Source organism: Haliotis asinina, chromosome 9, assembly GCF_037392515.1.
Source record: "Haliotis asinina isolate JCU_RB_2024 chromosome 9, JCU_Hal_asi_v2, whole genome shotgun sequence".
Classification (NCBI taxonomy): Eukaryota; Metazoa; Mollusca; class Gastropoda; order Lepetellida; family Haliotidae; genus Haliotis; species Haliotis asinina.
Window position 1 is genome coordinate 1,417,047 of NC_090288.1, and position 25,934 is coordinate 1,442,980.

At 39.1% G+C, this 25,934-nt stretch overlaps 2 protein-coding genes across 2 annotated transcripts in view; one reads left to right on the forward strand and one right to left on the reverse strand.

The window, feature by feature from the left end:
* LOC137295696 (dystroglycan 1-like) overlaps positions 1-16,336 on the reverse strand; it is a 77,313-nt gene extending 60,977 nt beyond the window's left edge. The window contains exon 1 of the mRNA XM_067827188.1: positions 16,254-16,336. The gene's annotated coding sequence lies outside the window, so the exon portion shown is untranslated. The remainder of the gene's footprint in view (positions 1-16,253) is intronic.
* LOC137296488 (proteoglycan 4-like) overlaps positions 8,329-25,934 on the forward strand; it is a 46,126-nt gene continuing 28,520 nt past the window's right edge. Inside the window, exon 1 of the mRNA XM_067828277.1 lies at positions 8,329-8,431. Within this exon, the coding sequence (XP_067684378.1) occupies positions 8,329-8,431 (103 nt within the window). The remainder of the gene's footprint in view (positions 8,432-25,934) is intronic.

Sequence of the window (25,934 nt, forward strand, 5' to 3'; positions counted from 1 at the left end):
TAGCTATCCGCTAAAAGTCATTTAAACCAAATGATGACAAATACATATACAGTGGAAGCTGTCTAAACCAGCAATCACTGGAACTGAAGAAATAATCTGATTAAGACAATGTGCTGGATTATGCTGCTTATAAATGTACAAGCCACGAATGGGACTGAAATTTTATGCCAGTTTTGACAACTTGCCGCATTGGACAGGTGCTGGTTCCTCTGTACATGGTATGTTCTGACAGCTTCCACTGTCATGGTATGTTTTGACAGCTTCCAATGTAAATCATATGTTTTGACAGCTTCCACTGTACATGGTACGTTTTGACAGCTTCCACTGTACATCATATGTTTTGACAGCTTCCACTGTACATGGTGTTTTGATGGCTTCCACTGTACATGGTATGTTTTGACGGCTTCCACTGTACATGGTACGTTTTGACAACTTCCACTGTACATGGTATGGATGACAGCTTCCACTGTACATGGTATGTTTTGACAGCTTCCACTGTACATGGTATATCTTGACAGCTTCCACTGTACATGGTATATCTTGACAGCTTCCACTGTACATGGTATATCTTGAGAGCTTCCACTGTACATGGTATGGATGACAGCTTCCACTGTACATGGTATGGATGACAGCTTCCACTGTACATGGTATGTTTTGACAGCTTCCACTGTACATGGTATGAATGACAGCTTCCACTGTACATGGTATGAATGACACCTTCCACTGTACATCGTATGTTTTGACAGCTTCCACTGTACATGGTATATCTTGACAGCTTCCACTGTACATGGTATGGATGACAGCTTCCACTGTACATCGTATGTTTTGACAACTTTCACTGTACATCGTATGTTTTGACAGCTTCCACTGTACATGGTACGTTTTGACAGCTTCCACTATACATGGTACGTTTTGACAGCTTCCACTGTACATGGTATGGATGAGAGCTTCCACTGTACATCATATGTTTTGACAGCTTCCACTGTAATGGTACGTTTTGACAGCTTCCACTATACATGGTACGTTTTGCAGTTAACATGGTAGGTTATGACTATCAGCAGATTAACATTACAACTATGTGTAATTGAATAATAATTGGAATGTAATTGAGAGAGGCAAGTTGGAGACTAAGAAGAAAAAATGGCATGGCATTTAATAACAACAAACTCCAATTCACAACAGACACATTCTCACTGTTACAGTCATCCAGGCACAGTGTCATATTGTTAGCCATTTTCAGAGTGAGTGAGTGTGTTAAAATTTTACACGGCACTGGCAATATCACAGCCATATAGTGATGAAAACAAGGTAATTGATTTAAAATAGCTGCTGACAAAGGACCGAAAAACTAACTAGGTTATCACAGACAAACATTTAAAACTAGTAATGAAATCTAAAATACTTCCACCGTAGAGGACGATACAGTATAAAAGCAGGCTATAGTCTTTTTTGTTTGTTTACAGAACATTTCTGGGCTATTCCTTGCCCCTTCATCAAGAAGATGCTAACTGACAGCTATACAGGACATATACACAAGTAATGTACATGAAGCCAGAGTGATGATTTAAGCATGTGTATACAATGACAGCAGCAGATTGTAAGAAGAAAGAGAATGAAATATACAAACGCAGATATGCTGTAACAACACCATAACATTTTGTCGCATTCATCTAGAATTGGGTGCCCAACATGTGTATGGTTACCAAGGTATAACTTACCTACCACCATTGCTTCTGGAGTGGCTCAATTTTAGCTCACATTAAACTCACATTTTTTTTTACTTTTTAAACCATTGCATATAAAAGATTTGTGGTTAGTCATAAGCGGAACACCAAATTCAACCTTAAAAAATGCATGGTTAATCAATACCAAGCGATTAAAAGTTGCTAACAAGTCATCTGCTTCATTCTTGCCCGCCAACGAAAACCACAGACAAGTTATGTAACTGTCGACAGAGCCCTGCAGCAAACCGCAGTGATGACATGTGAGAAAGGATTTGCAGTTAGTTGTATATAAATGTGTAAGAAGCTCATAAATTTGGTGATTTCCCAATGTCAACAACAGAGACACGCCGAATCGTTGAGTTGCTGTGAAATGCTGTTACGTGTTGGTCATCATGCACAGAATTTCCACAGACCCCGCAGTTTGTGCTAAATATGTTGTTTGTCAAGCATTGTGGAAGGTTGTACATATTAAATCGAGTGGTTCTACCTCGCTTTCAAGATAGAAGATATGCTATTTAGGTTTATTTTCATTGAAAACTACTTATTGGTTGTAGTAAGTAACTGATGACCAAAACGATTTTAGACGACACAACTTATAAGATAACGATTCCATCCTCAGAAGTTGTCATCAAAGTGGCAATAATACGGACACCCATCTTGCTTCCAAGAGTGAAATTGTTATGTAATAAGCAATGTCATGCAAAATCCTTTTGTCCAACAATCAAATACATATTTCACTACCAGTACAAAGTAGTTTAGATTTTGTTACTCAGTGAAAACAATCCTAACCAGCATTTATGCTCGGAATGGCAGATGTTCACGAGAGGGTACCACCATTTCTTAAAATCGTGGCATCATGGTCTAAAGTCAGTTTGAGAATCAATTAGATTATGGTTTGTTTTCAGCAAGTTTAAAGATCAAAACTACATACTTCCTACTAGTAGTTAAATATGTTTTTGAATCATAACCAAAATGATTTTGCATGGCACCATTTGTACAGAACTACAAGAACGATTTATAAGCATTATGACAACAAGCAATTTGACAGAATCATCTATGAACACAAGTTGTATCTCAGGAAAATATGCAAAGCAGGTGACATGAATATATGCCTGTAGATTGTGAAAACATAGAGCTTTCATGTTTCAAAACAATTGTCGCACTCGCAGGTTTAGACAAACCTATGAACAAGATAATCTATCCCCGGAAATGTAGATGAATACTAACTACAGCAATCCACATAGGTATATCTCATATCATATTGCAGAGGCACGCTCCTCTTATTGGTTGAAATTTCGTTCGCGAGGGGAGAATTGTGCACTGTTGTCAAAAGGGTCGATTTAAGGTAATTAAATGTCAAAATGAGAAGTTGTAATGAAGGGGTTTCATTTATGACAATGTCAATAAGCGATTTATGCATCTGTACCCCACCTTGAGTATACCCGATCTTTAAAGATATTATTTCCCCTAAGTCTGAAAAAGAAAAGATCTCCTGAGTCCTTGCATCACAATTAACCTTGACATGTCACCAGCACCAATGGTCTATTCTGTCCCTATTCACTACAATCTGATTAACCCAATACAGCCCCAGCTTTAATCCTCTTAATCCTCATAATCCTCACTGTCCAGGTGAGGGATGGCAGGTAGTCCTCCTCAACCATCTGCAGTGTCGATCTGCTGGTACTCGGACCACTCCACATCCAGGCATGGACCAACACTAACACTTTGTGTCTGGATATATATAACTCTGATAGAAACAAACAACTACCTTTAATTTGAACAGGAGCCCTGCTGAGAAGGAGATTCAGAGCCTGGGGGAATCTAGACTTGCTTCAGGTAGATTTAGCACTGCAGCGAGGGCTAACCAGAGGCAAAAACAATATGTTTTGGGATTGTGAGACAGACTAGCATCTGACCAACTTGCTGTGTGTTTCGAGACACAACACTGTGAATGTTTTCTACCAGAAATTATCAGTCAGACTATGGGAAGAGTATGTCATTAAGTCTTGACCTACTTACCTTTGACTTTCAAATATTTCAATGTGGATATGTCTGCTCTTCACAGATGACTTTGGGAATTAGTTTGAGGAGAGATTGTGTATGAGAGCACTGATCCCCTGATTCAGAATGCATGAATTCACTATTCAGTTTGGCATATACTAAATACTAATGTCAAGATACCTCACATGGACATGGTGATTACTAACAAAATATATACCAATCAAAGAACACCAGATTTTGAGTGTTAGTTAGGACTTGTAGTAAGTGTTATATTTACAGTTACACTTTCTCAGAAGGGTCTGTGTGATGGAAATTAGATGCCTGATTGTCAGGTGTGGGTTTGAATCCACAATGGGACTCAACCCATTACAAAAGTACAAGAATCTGTAACTTACTGAGAAAGTGTAATCCCAAATTTAACATTAAATGTTAAGCTGACGACTATTATCTTCATGCCATTGCATATTCATTAATGCTGCATGTAAGATATTCCAGTTATACGGAAGTGTCGCCTTCGTGTGGTAGAAAATCCTGAACCTGCTGCAGGTGTGAGACATTTACCCCTTCAGAAACCAACAAGCTCAAGTATGGTACATACACACCTAGGAAAACAAGTGAAACATGCTTTGTCCCTGGGTTTGGATGTTCATGATGTGGATCCAATAGCTGGTTTTGATGGCCTTAATGTATAATGACACACTCAGCAATACTCCAACTATATGACAGCCTGTAACACTTCCAGTGTGGGCCAGATAATCCAGTGAGTGATAGTGTGAGCTACAATCTACACTGTCAGGGTACAATAACACCGTATCAACTGAGTCACCTGAGCATCTCATCCATCTGTGACCACCTGTCACAGAGACCTATGTTTCTAACCAGAACCAGTATCTGTATGTAATGAAAGTTTCTTGGTCATCATGGCCCACTTGCACAAAACGATCTTAGAGCTACAATTATTGTAAATCCTTAAGATCGCGATCTTAGACTTCGGCTACAATCGCCATCCACCTGCACAAAGCGATTGTAGGCTAAGATCATTGTAAGTTACAATCAAAACTTACAATTGGTCGGAACCAATTGTAAGGAGCTAAGATCATTGTAGTCAGTAGCAAAATGGCGTCCATGTTGGTGTCAATTTCACGCAAATAATTAGCTTTACGTTTGGGGATTGCTTTTATATTGCATAAAACTGTATGATTCGCCTCGACACTTCAGCGACACGGAGAATGCAACATCGATTTAACGTCAGAAATATACTTATTTGCGGTAGTGAACAACATCATTATCGAGTCGATATCATAGAGTACAATTCTCATCCAATTCAGTGTTGGAAAAAGTATGAACACCATACCTTTTTGATAAACAAGGAAAGGATGGTAACGAAAGGTGTCTGCATGCGATTAGCAGTGGCCATGACCTTTTCAATAACTCAAGGGCAGCTAATTTTAGTTTTTACACAGATGGGAGTGGTTTCCCTTTGCAGATTATGCCGTTGCCGTAAAATCTGTCATGCCCAAATACAATGCATGTTCTGTTGTGACCCATATAGATATCCACATATTTCTTTTCGGTTAATGATTTTGTCTTAGTTTATCATTGAAATAATCTACAGTTGGATAACGTACAAATTTTTTTTTCTACTTGTAAAAATTTAATCTGACGAGAGACAAGAGTTTTAATCTATGCATTTTAGATATAATACAAGCGTTTTTCAAACGTGAAAAATACACTAGCTGGGGTGTGTGAAATTTGCATAAAACGTGTTTTGTTTTAACAAAGCGAATAAATAATGATCAAGAAACACTCCCACAGTCATGTCACACATTCATATCTAATCTAATGCTTGTGGGATATATATGGGATTTTACTCCAAATAACACCGATGCCAAACTATGTTCAACTGACAGCCACTGACAAATCATGGTACATTTATGTGTTATATCATAAGGAAATGTTTTTTATGTGTTATCTTTTAATTTCATGATTATTAGGTCAATAACTTAAGACCCAATCCATTAATGTATTTGTTTGTATTTCAATATTTGCATAAAACATGATATTACTGTGGTTGCAGTATCACATGTTTAGTTCATAAAAAAAAATAGAATGTAGAAAAATTAGAGAATAACCCCTGACGTACGAGTGATTATACATGTTAGCTTCTACGTTATCGCTTCCTTCTTCAACGTTATTATTTCCTTCAAAGATTTGTGGGTTGGGGTTGTTTGGGGGTTTTTTTTGTTTGTTTGTTTGTTGTCATGAAATATCTGCAAGGTGAGATTAAAGAAGGAATGTCATTTGTGTGCAGTTACCAGTTCCACGTTGTATTTGCATGCTATGCGCACTTGAAGACAACTGTAGACAGGACTCGAGTTTAAGAAATTTCTACGTCCAATGTTGAAGAGTTCGATCTTAGTTAAGATCGCGATCTTAAATCCATGCTGTCTTAAGATCATCTTTGTGCAAGTGGATTGGGGCAATTGTATGGTGATTGTAAAGTTGATTGTAGGGACCTAAGATACATCGTAACTAAGATTGCTCTGTGCAAGTGGGCCCATGAGTCTTGGCATACTGAGCTGAGTGAGTGAGTGAGTGAGTGAGTGAGTGAGTGAGTGAGTGAGTGAGTGAGTGACTGACTGACACAATCTGTGACTCATTGTTACACCAGTGAGTGAGTATGGTTTTTAGGGTGTTTTCAGCCATATTATCCTGCAATATCACGGAAGAGGACACCAGAAATGGGCGTCACACATTGTGCCAGTGTGAACAATCAAACCCGGGGCTTTGAAATGACAAGCAGTGGCTACCACACGGCCCCTGCAGATACTAGTGAAAGGACATGTCACTGAAATTGTTCACCACTACAATTCTGATCCCATCACCTTCTATTAAAAACACATCCTTTTGTTATTTTCATTTTCTGACAAGGTTAAAGACATCTATTAAAGGTTCTCTGGGTCTCAGACTTTCAAGAGACCTATCAATAACAAAACACGATCTCTGCGAAATGCATCTACTTTTTTTCAGACATTTAAGAAGTTTGTGCAGGTTCAGTGAGCAGCTGTTGGTGGAAACAGACATCACCACACAAGTTTATGTCTTCATACATCACAGAACTGTCTGATAACTTCAGTGGAGGCACAGTAGGACCTCAAACTCTGGAATACCTGCACTGTATGTCAGATGCTTCAAGATGAATTTGTTACGTTTAAACATCACTTCTTCTCTGACCTTCACAAACCATCAGTCCAAGAGTAGCTTGATAAAAACTCTCATCATGACTTTGTTTGTGGAAGGGATGGGGAATTAGCAAAATGCTGGAACCATCCACTTGCCAGAGGACTCCAGATGGTGAGGTGAAATGTGTTGTCATGGCGATGATACACTTTACTTTATTACTAGGGGAAATGAATGATGAAATTTACAGACCTGCAATTTGATGGAAAATTCATTATTTCAGTAATGACATTTGTAACGACATTTACCATTAAATGAGTGAAGCCAGCGCCAAGCATTTTCTTCGTGTTTAGTATTATCAATATCATGTTTATGTACACGAGGAAAATCACAAACTGAGGACTAATTCCATCAGTTTCTTCAATAAGCTTCCGTGATCAGCGAAGTACGGCTTTCTACACAACTTATCAGCAATTCCTTCAGATGTTGACCCTAGGTAGCGGCCCACAATTCTTCCTAAAATAAACTCTACAACCAGAAATTTGTTTAGAAACTACACAAAGTAATTCTTTCCACTAATACTAACTGGCAATAACCTCTTTTCTAACAGTTTAGAGGATTGCAATGGGATTCTGTAATGTTGGTGGAATGTCTGTTGATGGGCTAGTCATCAATCTCCATTGTCAGGGTTACAGCCAACTTCAGTATACCCTGGGGTTTAGAGTCAGTTTCTCCCTGAGATCAAGGTAATCTTTGATTGGCTACTATTTATACAGCAAATAATGTTTCCTGGTTGCCAGTCGTGCTTTCATCTGCTGTAAGTTACATCAGTGGTACGCAGCCTCCGTGTGGGGACTAGTGACATCAATGGCAAACCTTGACAAATGAATTAAATCACTGTCTTAGCAATAGAATCATACAGGTTGGACAACTGGATAATAGTGCTGTCGTGATAAGTGGATGACAACGCTGTCGGAACAGTTAGATGACATCATTTTTGACAATTGAAAAACATCACTGTCGTGACAAGTGAACTGCATCACCTTTACAACTGAACGACATCACGGTTTTAATGATTGGATGAAATCTGTCTTGACAACTGACCAGCATAACTGTCTGGATAAGTGAATGACATCACTGTTTTGATAATTAGATGATATCATTGTCTTGACAACTGACTAGCATAACTGTCTGGAAAACTGGATGACATCACAGTGTCTGGACAATTAAATGACATCACTTTCGACAAATGAATGACATCACTGTCTTGTTTATTTGATGACATCAGTGTCTGGATAACTGGATAGCATCACCGTTTGACAATAGGAAAACATTTCTCTCTATATTACTGAACATCTCTATATAACTCTCCCTACAATCAAGTACATTGTATTGATGGCAATATATATATGCTGTTGCAATGATGTCCACAGAGAATGCCTGGAGAACCAGCACTGGAGCCCCGTCTTCCCGAGGTCGTCTTTCCGACATGAAACAGGGCAGATTTCCAGTCACAGGTGATTCAGGTAAGTTCCTAATCCCCAACAGCATAATCATCATAGCACCACCTGTCTTATACTGGGCACTCCAGCTCACATACTCACCTCTGAAACAGTGTGGAGCATGTCCAGTGAAGGGTTTTTTCCTCAAAGTTGATAAAATTTCATCTAGACATCAAGAGAACATATAAAATGATGCATTTTCTCACAAAATAATCCACTCTCTCCATAGAGACTACCAAATCATTACTGTATAAAAAAAATGCAGCCTACACAAGATAGTGTTCCATGACTTGTAGACTAAGGTATAATCTCAGAATATATACAGTTTTGACAGTAACAAACCCAAACCACACAAATTAAGAAATGAGCCCAAGGGAGACCAGAGATTCAGAACTGCACTGCAGAGAGGGTTTTTCATTAGGGAAAACGATGGACTTCAGGGACTGTGAGACACTGACTACCTCACTTGCTACAAAATGTTCTATTATGCCAAGACTCATTTGACTGAGCATAGTGTCATTTCAAAATGAACCACATGAATCTTGGTAAAAATGCCTGAATGGAACTCAAATGTATAATGTGTTCATAAATTGTAAATGGAACCAATTTACTGCTCTTCTATTATAGTCTGTCTGCAGTAAAAATGTACTGATGAATTTCACTTTAAACAAAAATGTAAATCGAATAAAGTGAAACGAAGACTGCAATTCCTCATAATTTTACCTTGCCAAGTGAACATTTGAATCTCAGAATTTTTTTCAACTTATGATAAGTTATTAAATGATCATAGTTTCAAACCACTCTATTTATGTGTATTACAAGGGGGTATTCACACTAAATGAAATACCGAGAACAGCTAGGGTTGGTCTAAGTTAGTGCTCATCATGTGCGTGATATGCATTTGTTTCACTGTTCCAACTACTGGGCTCACCCCCTTGCAATGAAAACTAATAACAGCAATTTGAATCTAAGTTGAATACAATTCTGAGATTTAAATGTTCAGTTTAGCAAGGTAGAATAATGAGGATTCGCAATTTTAATTTCACTTTATTTGGCTTACTTTTCTGTTTAAAGTGAAAATCATCTGGATGTTTTCATGGCAAACTTGTCTAAAACATTCCTTGAGATCTCTATTTTAGGCATCATAGAGCATCACAAAGTACACTGCAGTTGCCAGATACCATAGCTGCTGACTCACCATAAGGCACATTGGTAGGGACATGATGGTGAAGCAATGAAAGAAACTTGTAGCAATGCTTATGCACAAGTGTGTGTGGACATGTGCTTGTGTAAAGTAACTTTGCATCAAACTGCTGGTCAGTGAGATGGCATGTACCAGTAACAGTTTTAACATTAGACACAGTGTACTGGCATGGCCCAAGTGCATGGCATGGAAACAACTGATACCAACTTTTAATGTCATTTGATATGAAACAGGCAGATTTAAAAAATCACCAGCTTCTTCTCATAAACACCATCCACTAGGCTACCAAGGGGGTCTCCACTGACAGCCCAACCAAGAGAATACAATACCAAACAATTCACAACCTGGTCAGAATGGGTGCCCTCATCTTCAAGTTAGCATCGGATCCTCAGTGACAACAGACATGGGGCAGGTTAGTCCTAGGCTCAAAGGTAATAATGCTGGACTGCAGAATACATCACTACTGCTCTGAAAGCAACATCCAAAATATCTCAGACATTTGGAAGCTTAGGAACTAGATTGGACTCCAAATAATACTTTCTTTTTTTTAACAACCTGCCAGCATATTTGCAGTAAAAGAAAATTTCCTTCAGGCCCCAGAATCTCAGTATCCTTGCAAGGAGCACTTTTTAGGATGAATGTGGTTTGGACTGCAACAACAACATATGTCCAAACAGCTCCACAAAAGGTTACGATTCAAAGAACTATTTAAGAGGGGACGCATGAAAATTGAGTTTCGACACACAGTTAAGACTTGATCTCCAAGTAGCTGCAACCAGCATGTTCAGAAAGTGACACCTTGACACCAACCATCTTAATCTGCATCCCCAGCTGATAAACTTGTCTGTTTGGAAAAAACTGAATCACAAGAATCCTCTGTAAAGCAGGCTTGACAATCATGCTGAACAACTGCATGCTGAACAGCAGATTGGTGAGGAATTAGGGAGATGAGGAACATCTACATGACAATACTGACAAACTCCCAGCTTCCTGCACGGCATGTGATAACACAGGATGCATTCACACTCAGTTTTAGACTGTCATCATGAAAATCCCCGCTTATCCCCAGAATCAGACAGCACTCGCTGTGTTTGACGGCTGGGATACCTTCTTTACTCCAAGAGCTTATTTGATATTCCCAGAGAACTGTTTTATCTTCCAGTTAGAGAATTCCCATCATGTCTTGTGAGTTTTTCTGTGTTTCCCAGTTGTTGTTGTCAGGTATTGTCTGAATGGATCCTGATATAGAGGGGAGGCTGGCTCCATGTGGAGCCTGTTAGATCTCCAGGGTACCTTCCTATCAGTTCCAGCCATTGTCCACATCATCACATCATTCACAGCTAGACACCAACTTTGTTAGTACTTAGATTAAAAATACAGAAAAAAACAGAACTGGAAGTAAAATGAAATGAAATCTGCAGACATATCTTTTTAGGTAGAATTTGTGGGCATTTAAATAAAACAAAGGTAGAGTGAAAACCACTGTGCGACACACAGTACAAGCAGGGAAGTTGAATGAGAGCCGCTGCTGTTGTTTTGCTCTGATTGATTAAAAAAAAAAGAGTTGCAGCACCTTGGCAGTAGTTGGGGGGTCATAAAAACTGTTCTTCAGAATTTAATTCAACTACACAAAGTTATGGGTTTACATGAGGTACTGCGCTGGCCAACAAGAGGTACTGCACCTAGTCAAACAATATATCAAACGTTCAAGATGTACTGGCCATCAGCAGAGTACCAACAAAGGCTTCACAGGTTGTACTTGCATTGGGAATCAAACCCAGATTTCATAGCATGATGGGCAAATGCTTAAACCACCTAGCCATCCAGGGCCAAATATACTCTGGCCCTTTTGAAACAACTGTCAATCAGTCAGTCAGTCAGTGAGGTAGGCAGGTCTAACTCTCCTTTTCACAATATTCCAACAAATTCATGTGTGAGGACACCAGAAACGAGCTTCACTTGTACCCACCCATGTGGGAAATCGAACCCAGGTCTTTGACATGATGAGCAAATGCTTTAACCACTAGGCCACCCCACCACCGCCCCTATGACATAATAGATCTGATCAATTGCTTAGCTTAATGACCTGCATACACCACAGGTTTTCAGTTAAAATATCATTGAGTGATTAAAGGTTTGTAAGTCTAAAAATTTTCCACAAGACTGTCTAATTGGCCAGTGAGAACCACCACATGGTAAATACATTGACAAACAAGATATCTATGATGGTGAGTCAATGTCAGGAGACGAGTGAGGAATGCAGCTTGGTGGAAATAATTAGTCATTGTGTCACAAGATGTTGCACAGTTTACAGAAATGTCACAAGACACATTTTATGCATTTATAAATCAATTAATACATTCAACACCGTCAAAGCCATGACCCTATTGAATTGACAGCCATATAGTTTGAGACAGATAGATATTACTTGTCTGGTCATATAGTGTCGTAGTTTACGCAAGCAGTGTCCTCCTAAGGGATTCTCACTTTGCATGTACACTGCATCAAGATTCAAATCACCTTGCGTCAACACACAACATACACTTTCTCATATTTCATCCACATAAAGCATACAGAGCTTCCCTTTCTGCCAACACTGCATACAAATACCTTGCATATACAGCATGAGGGATCAGGTTTTACTGGAAACAGACACTTACAGTGACTCCTCAGATATTGCCACAATACACTCCAAAACCATCATAAACATGTAGCCCTAAATATCTCGCCATTGTACGATGACGCCGTTAACAGTGATGATACAGGTCACATGTGAGCCACAATGCAACCCAAACCATCGTACCTAGTAGTGATACTTACATTCATGTACAGACACCTTCCTGCATCCAACAAACTCTACAGCCATAACAAAGCATGGGCTACGAAATACAGAAAACACCTTGTTTGTCAGATGGGACATTCAGCTATATTACCAAAACTGAACAAGAATCTTTTGGACGCTGTGGATACCAATCCATTCTGGAATCTAAACCGATCTGAAACCATGCTGTGTCTGTTGAGATAAATTCTAAATATACTGGCAGTTTTTGAGAAGTAAGTGGGATTAGTGGGACTTATTGATTCACAACACTTCTCCCAGCTACACGCATGCACTCTTTGCAGTAAATCAATCCCATTTTTTGCCGTAATTTACACAATTTAATTCAGTATATGAAAACATGGCTTGAATGTGGAATATTTCTCATAAATTTTGACCCAAGGATGGCAGTGTAGCTGCAGCTGGAACATACAAGACAGGTTTATAGAAGATGAGCACGGTTACACGTCGCCACTGTGTCACTCCATCACACACCAACAGACAGTGGAGACCTACACTATATACAATAGGGACATACACTGGCCATGGCTACAGCTGGAAAATCAGTGAGTGAGTGAGTGAGTGAGTGAGTGAGTGAGACAGTGAGTGAGTGAGTGAGTGAGTGAGTGAGTGAGTGAGACAGTGAGTGAGTGAGACAGTGAGTGAGACAGTGAGTGAGTGAGTGAGTGAGTGGACTCTAGGCAAGTATGTTCGGAGTGGGTGAGTATATTAGTGAGTAAGTTACAATCAGAAAAGATATTCACATAAATTATGACACATTACAATACTTCCAGCATATACAAGTTATAATTTGAAGAAGGTAAATTTGGAGAATTTAAATGGTCCATGTTTCTCACAAAGACAAACATTCAACGTTTTGAAACCATGTTCCTAATTGACAAAGATTGGTGGATCCAGTTTCCAGGATTTATGTTTTAAATTGTAAATTTCTCCTCAGCAGGCAAACATTTTTTTCCCAGAATAAAACTGGTAATTGTCAAAGAAAGGTCCCTATTATTGTCTGTTTACATTGGGGGAGGGAACACAATGGTCATGCTTGTCTTCTTCCTTAAACACAGGGCAGGCCTTTAAAGTAACCCCCACTGAAATGACCCCCACCCGTTTTCCACTCCACACACAAATTACCCTCTCCATTGTCCCACCCGTCACATATAGTCTCCTTCCTGGTGGTCTGACTCATCATAGGCTTGTTCCACACAATACATGGAAACCAATAAAACCCTGTCTGATACAAGGTAGCAACTGTGTCAACATACATGCATGTCTGTGTAGAGAAGCTGTGGACATGCACTGACAGGGGGATTAACACATACTGTAGTGTAGGCTGTAGTTCTGACGTTGTTGGAGCCAAGTTATTGAGATTAGTTTTAGGCCGCAATATTCCAGCAATATCACAGCAGGGCACACCAGGGAACTGAACCAAGAGTGAACGCTTTAACCACTAGGCTAACCAACCGCCGCTGTTGGTAGTCAGGTAGCATGAGCATAAGTAACTGTGTGCCAGAAAACAAAGTGTTACCAAATCTCCTACTGCTGCTAAGTGGCACGTCTTTGTCACAGAGGCATATGTGAATGTTGAAATGAATCATTATCACTAATGTATGAGGTTTCACTGTACTGTGCTGTCAGATAAGAGTGGTCTGTGGGTGAGTGAGTGAGTGATTCTGCCCAATTGTGCTTTTCACTTCACTTATAGTAACACTGTAAGTGAGTGAATATTGCTAAGTGCTGTATCTGCAGTTTTGCAGCAGTTATGATCCCCAGGGAGTTCAAATTACATCTGGATGTACACTGACAAATTGTCTGCAGGTGGTACATGTAATATTACATAATCTGAAAGTGCTCGCTTTGTAACTTTGATAATAATGTCATGTGAATTTCAATCATAGTCATTTATCTTTGTTATTCATCAATCATCATCATCATCATCATCATCATCATCATCATCATCATCAGACCCATGAAGATCCAGGTTAGAATAAGTTTACAGCAACACATGATTGTCGTAAGAGGCAACTGATAAGATCAGGTAGTGCTCCTTGCTGACTTTTTTAACATGTCATCAAATCCCATTTGTGTAGATCAATGCTCATGCTGTTGATCACTGTAATGTCTGATCCTGACTCGAGTATTTACAGACTGATGCCAAATAGCTGGAATATTGCCAAATGTGGTGTCAAACTAAACTCACTCACTCATCATCAAAAAGTGTAACATGCTCAGATCTGTCTGTCTGTCTGTCTGTCTGTCTGTCTCAGGTCTGTATGTCTCAGGTCCATCACAAGACAATGTGACACTCTGATGTGGAAACACTAACATGTCGGTTAGCTAATTGTGACAACATACATCACTACAGCCTGCCACACAATACACCTTTCCATGGGAGTCATTATGAATTCATGATTTGCAGCACTTAATATGCATACCACACGCATAATCCTTACTCAAGGGACAGTTTGCTTTAATCTTACTCTTTGTTGGAAACCACAAATGTTCTTAATGTGACACATTCCGATTTGTCCCATGTTAGTGGAGATCACTGTCCAGCAATCGGTTTGCTAACTGACTGACACCCGAGTTCATTAACACTGTGTAATGGGGACTGGCAAGGAAAATTGATCTGTCCTTTGTTGTCGTGATGAGCAACGCAGGAGAGGATACACCTTTTATTTTCACTTGGAAAATGACAGGTGCATACACAAATAAGATAGTCATCCATCAAACTTAGTAAAAAAATTAGTATCCATGGCAACAAGAATTTTTATCTATAAAATATAATCACACATTTGCTTGAACTTTTGAGCAGGGCATTTGGGCCAACATGAACAAAAGTTTGTTGAAAAGAAGTTATCAAGTAGATTGCTGACCTTCACCTTATCACATCAACGACACACAAGTCTGCCTTGGGGAAAGAAGCAGTCGCCATCAGCCTCATCTTGGCATGGACGAAACACTTTGTGTTCATTACCTCTAATATGTATTGTAGATTTACAGATGATAAACTATAGATATTTCATTGTGTGTATCAATTTAAGGCTCAGCTGTAAGGTCAAGTTAGTATAAAATTACAATCGCTCATCGCTGCACTGGAGTATCAAGTATCAGTCACTCGATGACATCATCAGACAGATATCCTCATTTGAGAGTATTTATCAAAAACTGTCACTCCTCCAAATGCTATCCCTGTAAAGTTTCTTACATTTTGTATGGATATGTAGGGGTGTTGTGGAAGGCTAATGTCCATGCATACGTGGCTACACTCACTCACTCACTCACTCACTCAAGTTTTACGCCACTTTCAGCAATGTTCCAGCAACATCATGGCAAGGGACACCAGAAGTGGGCTTCACACATTGTCACCATGTGGGGAATTGAATCCAGATTTTCCGTATGATAGGCGAATTTCTAACCACTAGCCTACAGATACCAAGTCACAGTGTTACATGGATACTCTCAAACAGCATTAAGACTCCAAGCCCACCAGTCCATATTTTATCCCTCTAATGCCAAGGTAGGGTAACAAGAAGTACCAAACTTTAACTTCCTTGGTATGACGCAACCCTGGCTCAAACCCTATTAGGGCTCCCATAAAAAGATCACCATCACAAAACTGATCATTTATTCCATAAAAGGTAGGAGATCATTTATTCCATAAAAGGTAGGAGATCATTTATTCCATAAAAGGTAGGAGATCATTTATTCCACACAGAATATTCCATCTTCCACTACATATCAAAAGGTGCAGTTCCAATCACTTACACAGACGGACAAAAATAGCTGAAAGGAAACTTTTTGAAACTTACCTTAAAAGCAAATGTCTCAACACAAACAGTCCAACAGAAGAAGACAAAGCACACCTACACAACAACAATACAAAAACTAAACTGGCCCTTCTGAATCATCTGGCTGTTCCTTTCTCCTCCCCAGCTTACCATACAAGGTAGCATGCCAACAAAGGCTGGTCTCAATACAAAGAATGACTCAGTAAGGGATAATTAAATATTAAAAAATTAATGGGGCAAGATTATACACATATTACATAATAACTCCCTAATCAATCGGTCTCTATTGTAGGGAAGCTGCCAGTCAGGCATGACTGAATTCAGTACTTAATCCCATCTCCCGTCTGTCATCCATCAATACATTGTCTCATCATCATGCGCACAAACAGCAGCTGGGAGGTAGCTCCAACCAACATTTTGAGGCAAGATGAAATATTGTATATCTCAGCACAGGAGTCAGCAGTGTGAGAGCAGAGACCATATAATAGATTATATGGTCTCTGGTGAGAGTAACCACTTGCAAGCAAGAGTGAGTGGGTTTGTGAATGAGTGAGTGAGTGAGTGAGTGAGTGAGTGAGTGAGTGAGCGAGCGAATGGGTCTATGAGTGAGTGCTTCCTACATTGTACTCACTTTGGACATCAGATAAACATTTTCTGATTTCTGTGAATTTTCAAGTATGTGTGAATGTATGACAACAATGTAATCAGTAATGAGCTACTGTTTGTTGCTAAATATTCCAGCTTTGTGGTAGCAGTCATAAATGACTGAGCCTGGATCAGACAAACCAGTGATCAACATCACAGGCATCGATTTATGATAAACTGGAAGACACAAAAAGTACTATTCTCACAGCATTCTGTTTTGCATCCAATCCTATTGACACAAGCTGACCAACTGATTCAATGAAATATTTGTTTTTTCCTAAGATTAACATTAATCCCAGCATGTATTGTGTAAAAACATATATGTCTGTGAAAAGTTGAACAGATATACAAGTCTGGCTTAGAAAATGTTTGAGTCAATCAGTGTATCTTCACTAGGAGATGATTATAAAATACACTACTCCACGACCTGTAAGGTGGGAGGGTAGCCTTAGACTAATGCTTTGTCTCTGAATATATAAATTTGATAGTAACAAACATGCCCTTATAAATTGATAAGGAGCCCAAAGGAGGGAGACCAGAGATTCAGGACTTGATGTAATTGAGACTTACTTTAGCTCTGCAGGCTTGCCAGTGGAGAAACTAATATAGTGCAGGAAGTGTGAGACAGACTAGGGTAGCATGGAAGAGCTGGGTTCCACTAGTCATATAGGCACAGTGTGTGAAGCCCATTTCTGGTGTCCCACCATATTTCTGGAATATTGCTAAAAGCGACGCTATTACGCATGTAATAATATCCTTTTGGAATATATCTTATTGAGGGGGTCAAGTTGTCAGTGTACATCCAGCAGAACATAAAAGCGTTCAACTCAGATTTGTTTTCAATGCTTTCATACTGAATGTTTAATGAGAAGGCTTTTGTGTATAGGGTGCTAGTTAGCACAAGACATCAGCAGAACGCACATCATCTGTTTCATGGCACACTGTTTCCTGTTCTAGTTTATGTATGCATGACATCAGCGACACTGTCACGTGACACACATGACACTCACATGGTCGGTCCTGCACTGTGACTGGAGAAACATACACACATCACATCTCAGTCTCTTTCATATCAATATATCAACACCAGTTGTTAGAGGTTAGCTGAAAGTTAGAAACTTTTACTTATCATGTTGATCAAGACACAAGGGCAAGACTCAATCGTGGATTCATCAAGATCATTCTTACAAATATTTCAGCTTGTAAACAGTGATAATCAGTATCGTAGTACATATACATAGGGAGCAATGCATCAAGTAAAGGAAGATGTCCTACAGAAATGTCATTCCATGACTGGCCCCCAGTGTTTGTGAGGCTTCAGGACAACACAGCAGAGGTGAACACCAGGGAGTAAAGATCCTCCTTCAACAAGTGCAATAAAGTTACACAACCAACGCTTATCTGTACACCCCCCAACAGCAGTACAACACTATTTATTTCTGGCTGTGTACTTAGCTGATGTAAAGTCACACCAATGTAACTTTGATTCATGGAGCTTAATATAAAATGGGAAGGCAGGAGAAAGAAAAATACATTACAAAATAATCAAGTTTCTTATCAATTCTGCCACCATGTTGTTCCTACTGTTATATCTTTGTATATTATTTGTGGTACAGAAAATAGCTAGATAAAGAACAGTTGGAGTGGTAATATAAATAGGGCACTATGGTACTATCTGTGTGCTGCTTGTCAAATATTTTTTACCAGATTATTGATATACTCACTCACTCAGAGCTTTGATGTACATGGCTGTCGTTAATGTTTTGTAAGGTAAGATTTCATTGCAACAGAAATAGAAATCCAAAGTGAAAAAACAAAAATAAGTACAGGCAATTAACATGGAAAATACTAACTGTATGGCCGTCAAATGTACTTTCGAGGCAATTTACAGCTCTAGATATGTCTAGTTTTCTTTCCCTCAATCGTTTACATGAGCGAGTTCAGTTCTGTCACACGTTAGTCTAGCAAATGATGCCATAACAGTGAGTCAAATATGGAAGAACAGGTAGAAATGAACAATGGAGAGAAGCTCAATGGTCATGGCTGATCATTGGTGAGCAGATCCTGGTGTGGCTAGGGAACATAACTCTCTACTATGAATTACTGCACCCGCTCGTTCAACTGTACCTGTCATATAAGTCGCACAGGGAAACACAAACCTTCTCAAGACTCATTGAATACCCACTCATCCACACACTACACAACTCTGATGCTGGCTACTGTACTGAAGAACAGCCATCCAATACCCACTCATACACACACTACACAGCTAAGATACTGGCTACTGTACTGAAGAACAGCCATCCAATACACACTCATCCACACACTACACAACTCAGATACTGGCTACTCATCCACACTAAACAACTCGGACAACCGACACTATTGGAGAGTGTTCATCAAGGCTTCATATTTCTATTTCCTTTCAAGAGGCTGAAGATTCTACCCAAGTACTTCAACACCCACTCAGCTCAGATGACAACAAAGTTGGTTATAACAAACCCAAATCTTCAGAAAATTTGACAACTCTGCTAAGGAATATTTAATTTAATCATCTTCACTGTTTGAAATGAAGATTTAGTGTCACACAAATTGATTGTGATCTTACATGATTGAATATGCTATGAATAATTCAATCTAATCGGAGTCCAGAGTACCTCCTTCTGTATGTGGTCATGTGATTCAGCCACCATCACACTCACAACACAACTCATGATTTACACCAGTCTGATGTAATGACAATCTATATGATGGCATTATCTTGTTAATATTGTAGCTGAGATTTAATCATCTCAATTCTGACCCACATAATGCAATCAGTTCTAAATGTTGATGAAGTTACGGGCATCAGCCGTGGAGCACAATTGGTGGACTAGCTGCTCCTGGAATGGAGGTCAATGGAACAGGAAGAACAAACTGCATCTCATGGGGAGCTGGGTGGAAAGATGGGGAATCATAAACTAAATAAAATTTAGTAAAACCAAAAGATATAATTCCAGAAAAAAAGAAAAAATTCTGAAAAGATTACAGGGAAGAATATATAACAAGTTGAAGAATGCAAGTTTGCTTGCAAGTACAGAATGTTTCATGGAGAAGACACAGTGCTGCCAGAAAGAATACAACATTGGGAGGACTACAATATTTGATAAGACAAACACTGGATGGAAACCCTCAAATGACCTGCACTATATATAAAAACCTTTCATCAACCGCTTACTCTCTGCCGAGACAAGACTGTGTGAAATTTGTTAAATATGGCTCCAACTCATTACCAGCCCCAACAAACAAGCCATGACAGTCACTCCCTCCAGCTGACTGGAATATTTCATCTCCCCTAGAATCATTTCCTGTTCATTCCAACAATGGAAACAGTGCCATAAGTAAATCGTGTATTTCCAGTGCCACCATCAAGCTCATCCAACTGACATGAAACATCCATTATGTAATCCCATTGTGTAAACTGTATCTCATCCCTCCAAACAGCCAAGGGTCAACACAGCCAGGACAATTAGTCGATTAGTCGTCAATCTTGCTTGATTTCAGAAACTGTCTGAGATGACTGAATGTGGTCAGTTATTAATTATGACAAGTACTGGATGAGAACAATCAATCAGTAACACATGGAGTAATTACCAACATCAGTCACATATAGTTGATCATAACACCACCATTGCAACAGTATCTGGACAGTCTGAAGACAGTCTTCACCACCTACAACAATGAGCCTGAAGGGAACATAAACAACCATTGTGGGTACATCGACCAATGGACACTGAGGTACCAGTGAACAATGTATTTATCTTCCTGAATACCTTAACATTAATTTTGAACTGTTTGAAGCACGGGTACAAAACCTTTTTTTTGCAGACGATTAGAAAAACAGATTTAGACTTATCACCCTTCAATCAATTTGCATTTGCGAAACATCAGTACTTTCCATATATCGTACGTGACTCAATGTTATTCGAGAAAAAGAATTATTACCACAAAGTGCCCGTTGCGTTCGGCATTCCCACTGTGGGACTTGGACTATGTAACTTACTTACAAATGGGGTACAATGAAACTAGCAGACGTGAACTCAGTCAGTCAGACAGGGCACAGTGGGCGGCCAGGTGTCTAAAGGTGCCAAGCTAGTAATCCAACAAGCTTGGAGGTGCCAAGATCGAGCACGCCTGTGACCGGGTATAAAAACCTTTGCAAGCAGACACTTTCAGTGATGTCACAAGCCCTAGTGTACAGTACACAACACTGTGCACTGAAAGAACCCACAAATCAGTTGGTTGATGACATTTTCATGGTGGCCACATGAAACCGTGCAAACACCTAGTTGCCAGTGCAGCAACATGCAGTAAACATGGACAAAGTTCTGTGAGTATGTGTTCCAGTCCACCCAGCTGTGAATGGGTGCCTCATAAGGATGGGAAAGCCACATTAACAATGTGCAGTTGAGATGGAAATTCAATGATCAAGGGAAAACATTGAGCGCCTTTAAGCATCTGAGCTGGATATCAATGCTACACAAATGGTAGCATAATAATAATAATAATCAGACATTCTACAAATATGTTTTGACAATTTTTTAAAAACAGCCCTAATGTTTTATCTAAGATATCTCACAGAACAGAACACTTGTGAAAAGTGGACAATCAAGCTGTTCACCAATGCACATTGCTTTTCCTGGTAGGGGGTGAATGTTTTCTTGTCATTATCTACATTTTCTTGCATCCAGTATCTGTCAAATAATCAATTTTATACAAAGAGCATTTTCTTCTTTCAGTTTAGCAATCTGTTCTTGTGTTCAGTGTACAGACTGCAACATTTCAAACCGTTACCATGGTGATCACGTTCCTAATGGTACCTATATATATATATAACTACATTCATGTTTGTTTAAATAAGACAATATGGAAGCCATACTCAAAGATTCATTAATATGACCATAACCCTTCTCAGCTACTTGCATTTCACTACAAAACCAGTCAGTTAAGAGACTCTGGAGAAACACTCACGACATTCCTTTTTTGTATTAGTGAAATGTGTGCCACTGAATATGACGAATGTTTGCCATGAATTCTCAGTTAACACACAAGCATGGATATCATTATGAGAGAAATAACAAACTTTAAAAACTTGACTTATTTTTTGTGACCGAAGTGAACATATTAACCCACAGGGCAATAAATGAATGTTTCAGATTAATGAGATCATCTGCCTACTTCTCTTCATTAATGTCACAGCAGTTCTCCCTATTAATACTGAAGCAGACAAGAGTTGATTCCACCTTCATCAACTCTAACTCTCAAAAGTATCATGTACACATTTTGCACATAAACATAATGACTTGAAAGCATGGAGGGTGGAACACCAGTGGACTCCTGCAGTTTAGAAGTAGGTGTTGCAGGATAATCATAACAATGTCTTTATTGTGTGGGTGACACTTCAACATATACATTCCAGTGGCATCATTACATTTATTTGCTTGATAATAACTTTAGAATCTATGTCAAACCATCAGCTTTCACAATAAACACGTGGTATATCCACAAATAAGTGTCATGATTATTCAAAATCAGTGTGATAACCTGCTCCATTACTTCTCAGAAATGACAGACAAAAATACATCTGAATCTGTTTCTTGCACGAGTATGTCATGTCTTCAAGCTTAGTGTAGTAGCATTGTATACTTCCTGAAAAACCATTAACCCTAGAGTAGCCATACATGGCATCAAAGCCCAACATCACCACCATGGCTGAACTACAGCTGACCTACAGCTGAACCACAGCGGCACCACAGGTGAAATACAGCTGAACCACAGCGGCACCACAGGTGAACTACAGTTGAACCACAGCTGTCAATCGCTGGATTAGTTCACCCAGCCTCACTCAGATCCATGTCCCGAGATGATGGAGTACCGGACAGCAAGTTATACTCATGAAAAGAAATAAAGGAACATGGCAATGAGATAAAGTTGTCACTGGTTTTTATTTTGTTAACAAAGTGACTGGATCACAGTCAGAAGAGGAACAGATTAAGACTTATAAAGCTGTGAATATGTACAATTCTAGTTTTTCTTGAAAGACAATATGAATATTGGCATGTCTGTATGAGGAACAAGGCAGGAATGTTCATTGACCATGCAGGTAAGCAACAATGATCATTCAATTAGGGGACACATGATGTCCAATAAGCTTCAATATTGATGCTTTGTTTCAGGAGACTGAGCATAGTCATCAGTATTTCTGTATGGAACATATAACCAGAACATTTTGTACTGTTCACATTTCATACAAAATGAGTAAGAAGATTTATTTAAGGATTGACTGTGTACTTTTTTTGTTGCACTGAGGTATGGAACTAAAAACCAATGTGCAAACTGTATGAATCCATATAGCAGATTCTTACAAAGTTTGCACATTGATCCTTATAATTGAATTCAACAACAAATACTATAGGCTTTCAGCAATACTTTATTTAAACATAATCAAATTCATCAAAACAGATATCTTTGTTACCACCGATTAACATTTTCAGTGTAATGGCATGACATGACTCAGGTGACTCATTTACATAAAATGACAGAGCGGAACAACACAACGTGACGCGTTCCAGTAATGGCAAAGTTTCAAGTTCAAACATTTGAATTAATACCAGCGAACTGAAAGACAGTTTGAAAAGTGAGAATTGGAAATGAACCCCGATGACATGAAGTTAGTGGAACTGAGATTGTTAGTGGCAGCAGTATTTGCGCAAGTGGAAAGAGGTTGTGATGTGACTGGGATTGCGATGCCATGAACTGATGTTACAACGTGCGCATGCTCTTGTCGAGGTATTACAACGCTATTAACCTTCACGAAAAATTTTGAGTTGTTTGTTTATGTTAACCACAATATATCACTTTAATGTTTATCCAAAGTTCATTAAGGTACCCAAGTGCAAGGGAATTCCCACACTGTGTAAAGGTATTCCCCAACATTCCTCAGACCGAAAGTACAAGTCCAAGTTCAGTTGGTGTGGCAGATTTTTTTTAGACTCTTTCAAACTAGTGACAAAATAGAAATAAGGCTTAACATGCCAACCATGTACTTTTCCTTAACCTTTCCTTTATTTTTGGTTTAAAGTATATATCCAGTGTCATTATCATAGTTGATAGCTTCGTCACGCTGCAAGGGCGAGGACACTGGCCAGCACTTACACAGCCACTCATGTGTTAGGAAGTCTCTCTTGTTTTAGAAAACCAAGTAGTCAGACTTCATATCCACAGTTCTTAAACTCATCACAGAGTATAACACATGCCAAGATCCGAGCACTGCTTGAATAGGTCATGACACAAATCTACTCGTGCACAGCTTTAATAGCATACAAAACAACATCAGATTTCAGCATAATCTGGCAAATTCATTTAACACTTTTATTGTTAGCCTACGAACATAAATGACTTACATTGATTGATAACGACACACATGCATTTTAAAGGCTAATTAACCAGGGACATTAAACACAAAAAATGGAATTCCCATGAAAGTTTGGCGAACATATTTCAGTAATTTTATTTCTCCACTTAAACTTGAAATGCTGATCTAGCCACGTCTGAGACTGAGACTTGTCTGCATGCTGAGCTGGTCAAAGTGGAGACATTCTTTACTGTGCGTATCTTGTGCAGACATCAGCAAAGAAAATAGGACTCACATGGGTATTTTTTCATTATGAAGCATAAATCGGTGGTATGAGTCGAGTGCCGGCAGGGTTTACTGTATTTCAGCATCTCATCATGTGGCCGCAGAGTCTGATACTTCGACTGTAAACACTACAAGAAACAATCTAAAATACTTCAAATATTTATACAATCACTGTTTTAAATTACTTTCAGGAACAGATTCTTTATACAAGGCACAAGTTGAGATCAGTTTGCTGGCTGATCATAGTGAGATGAGCAAAGCGTACATGAAGTAAACATTTGTTTACCAGATTTCACAGAGTGTTTATCAAGTCATCAACTGATAACAGTATGGTACCAATCTGGAAAGCTATCAATTACTATCAGTAATTTTCCAGCTATTGTTTATACAGCATTATGGGAGGCTGTCAAGTACATTGATGTTCATGTGAATCTATTGTGTTAACCTCAGCATCGTATCAATCATTATCCAATTAAGAACATATCCCTTTGAAGTGTATTCTGGTTGCTTAGCTACAGAAAGTAAAAGTTCAGAACTAATTGTCACAGATTGTCCTAGGGACATTTCCACGAAGACAATCAACTAGAACTGATATCTTGTTCCTTGATACTTACTAAGCAGTTACTTTGCTTGATCTTGTTACCACCGGCAGTTAGTGTCTGTGACACTGTTGTATGTCTGGCAGGAACTGGATAGTTTTAGGCAAGACTAATCCACTTAACACATAGTCACATAGGTATCTACTTTAACTATCAAATGCATACCCCACAACAAATACACATCTTCGTTTCATCGTTACTATTAATGTTTTAACTCCAATACAGGCATTTTTATAGAAAGTCTCAGTCAAGGGTAGGTAACCCTTCACCACACTGATTTTTATATAATACAGTTGTAACTCACTTTAATTAGTCCACTTATATTGCACTAAACCCACATCGACAGCATGCTCATAGCGTAGATAGTTCATTTATACCCCACATAACCCAGGCTGCCTTTGAGGTGCTTGAAGGTTACAGTCAAATGAGTCTTATCCGGCTGGGTACCCACTTTCAGTTGGGGGAACAGTAGCAGTTCGGAACAATATCACTTGCCTACAGTGAGGCCACATGTATCACATGTGATTTACTGTGAGGCAGGACTGAAATCCTAGAAACTCCCAGAGTCAGGCTGCCAAACATGGTCACCCATCAACAGACACCTTACACCCAAGTTACTTAACTTCAACTCATTTGTGACGTGAGCACTATGCACAGGACCACACTGTCCAAAACATTTCAGCACTATGTGTATACATGCATTTCCTTGACAATCAACTTCACTGGAAATTGCTGTTTAAAGAGAGGGACTGAGTTGGTGTTAATGATTTTATCCTAGTG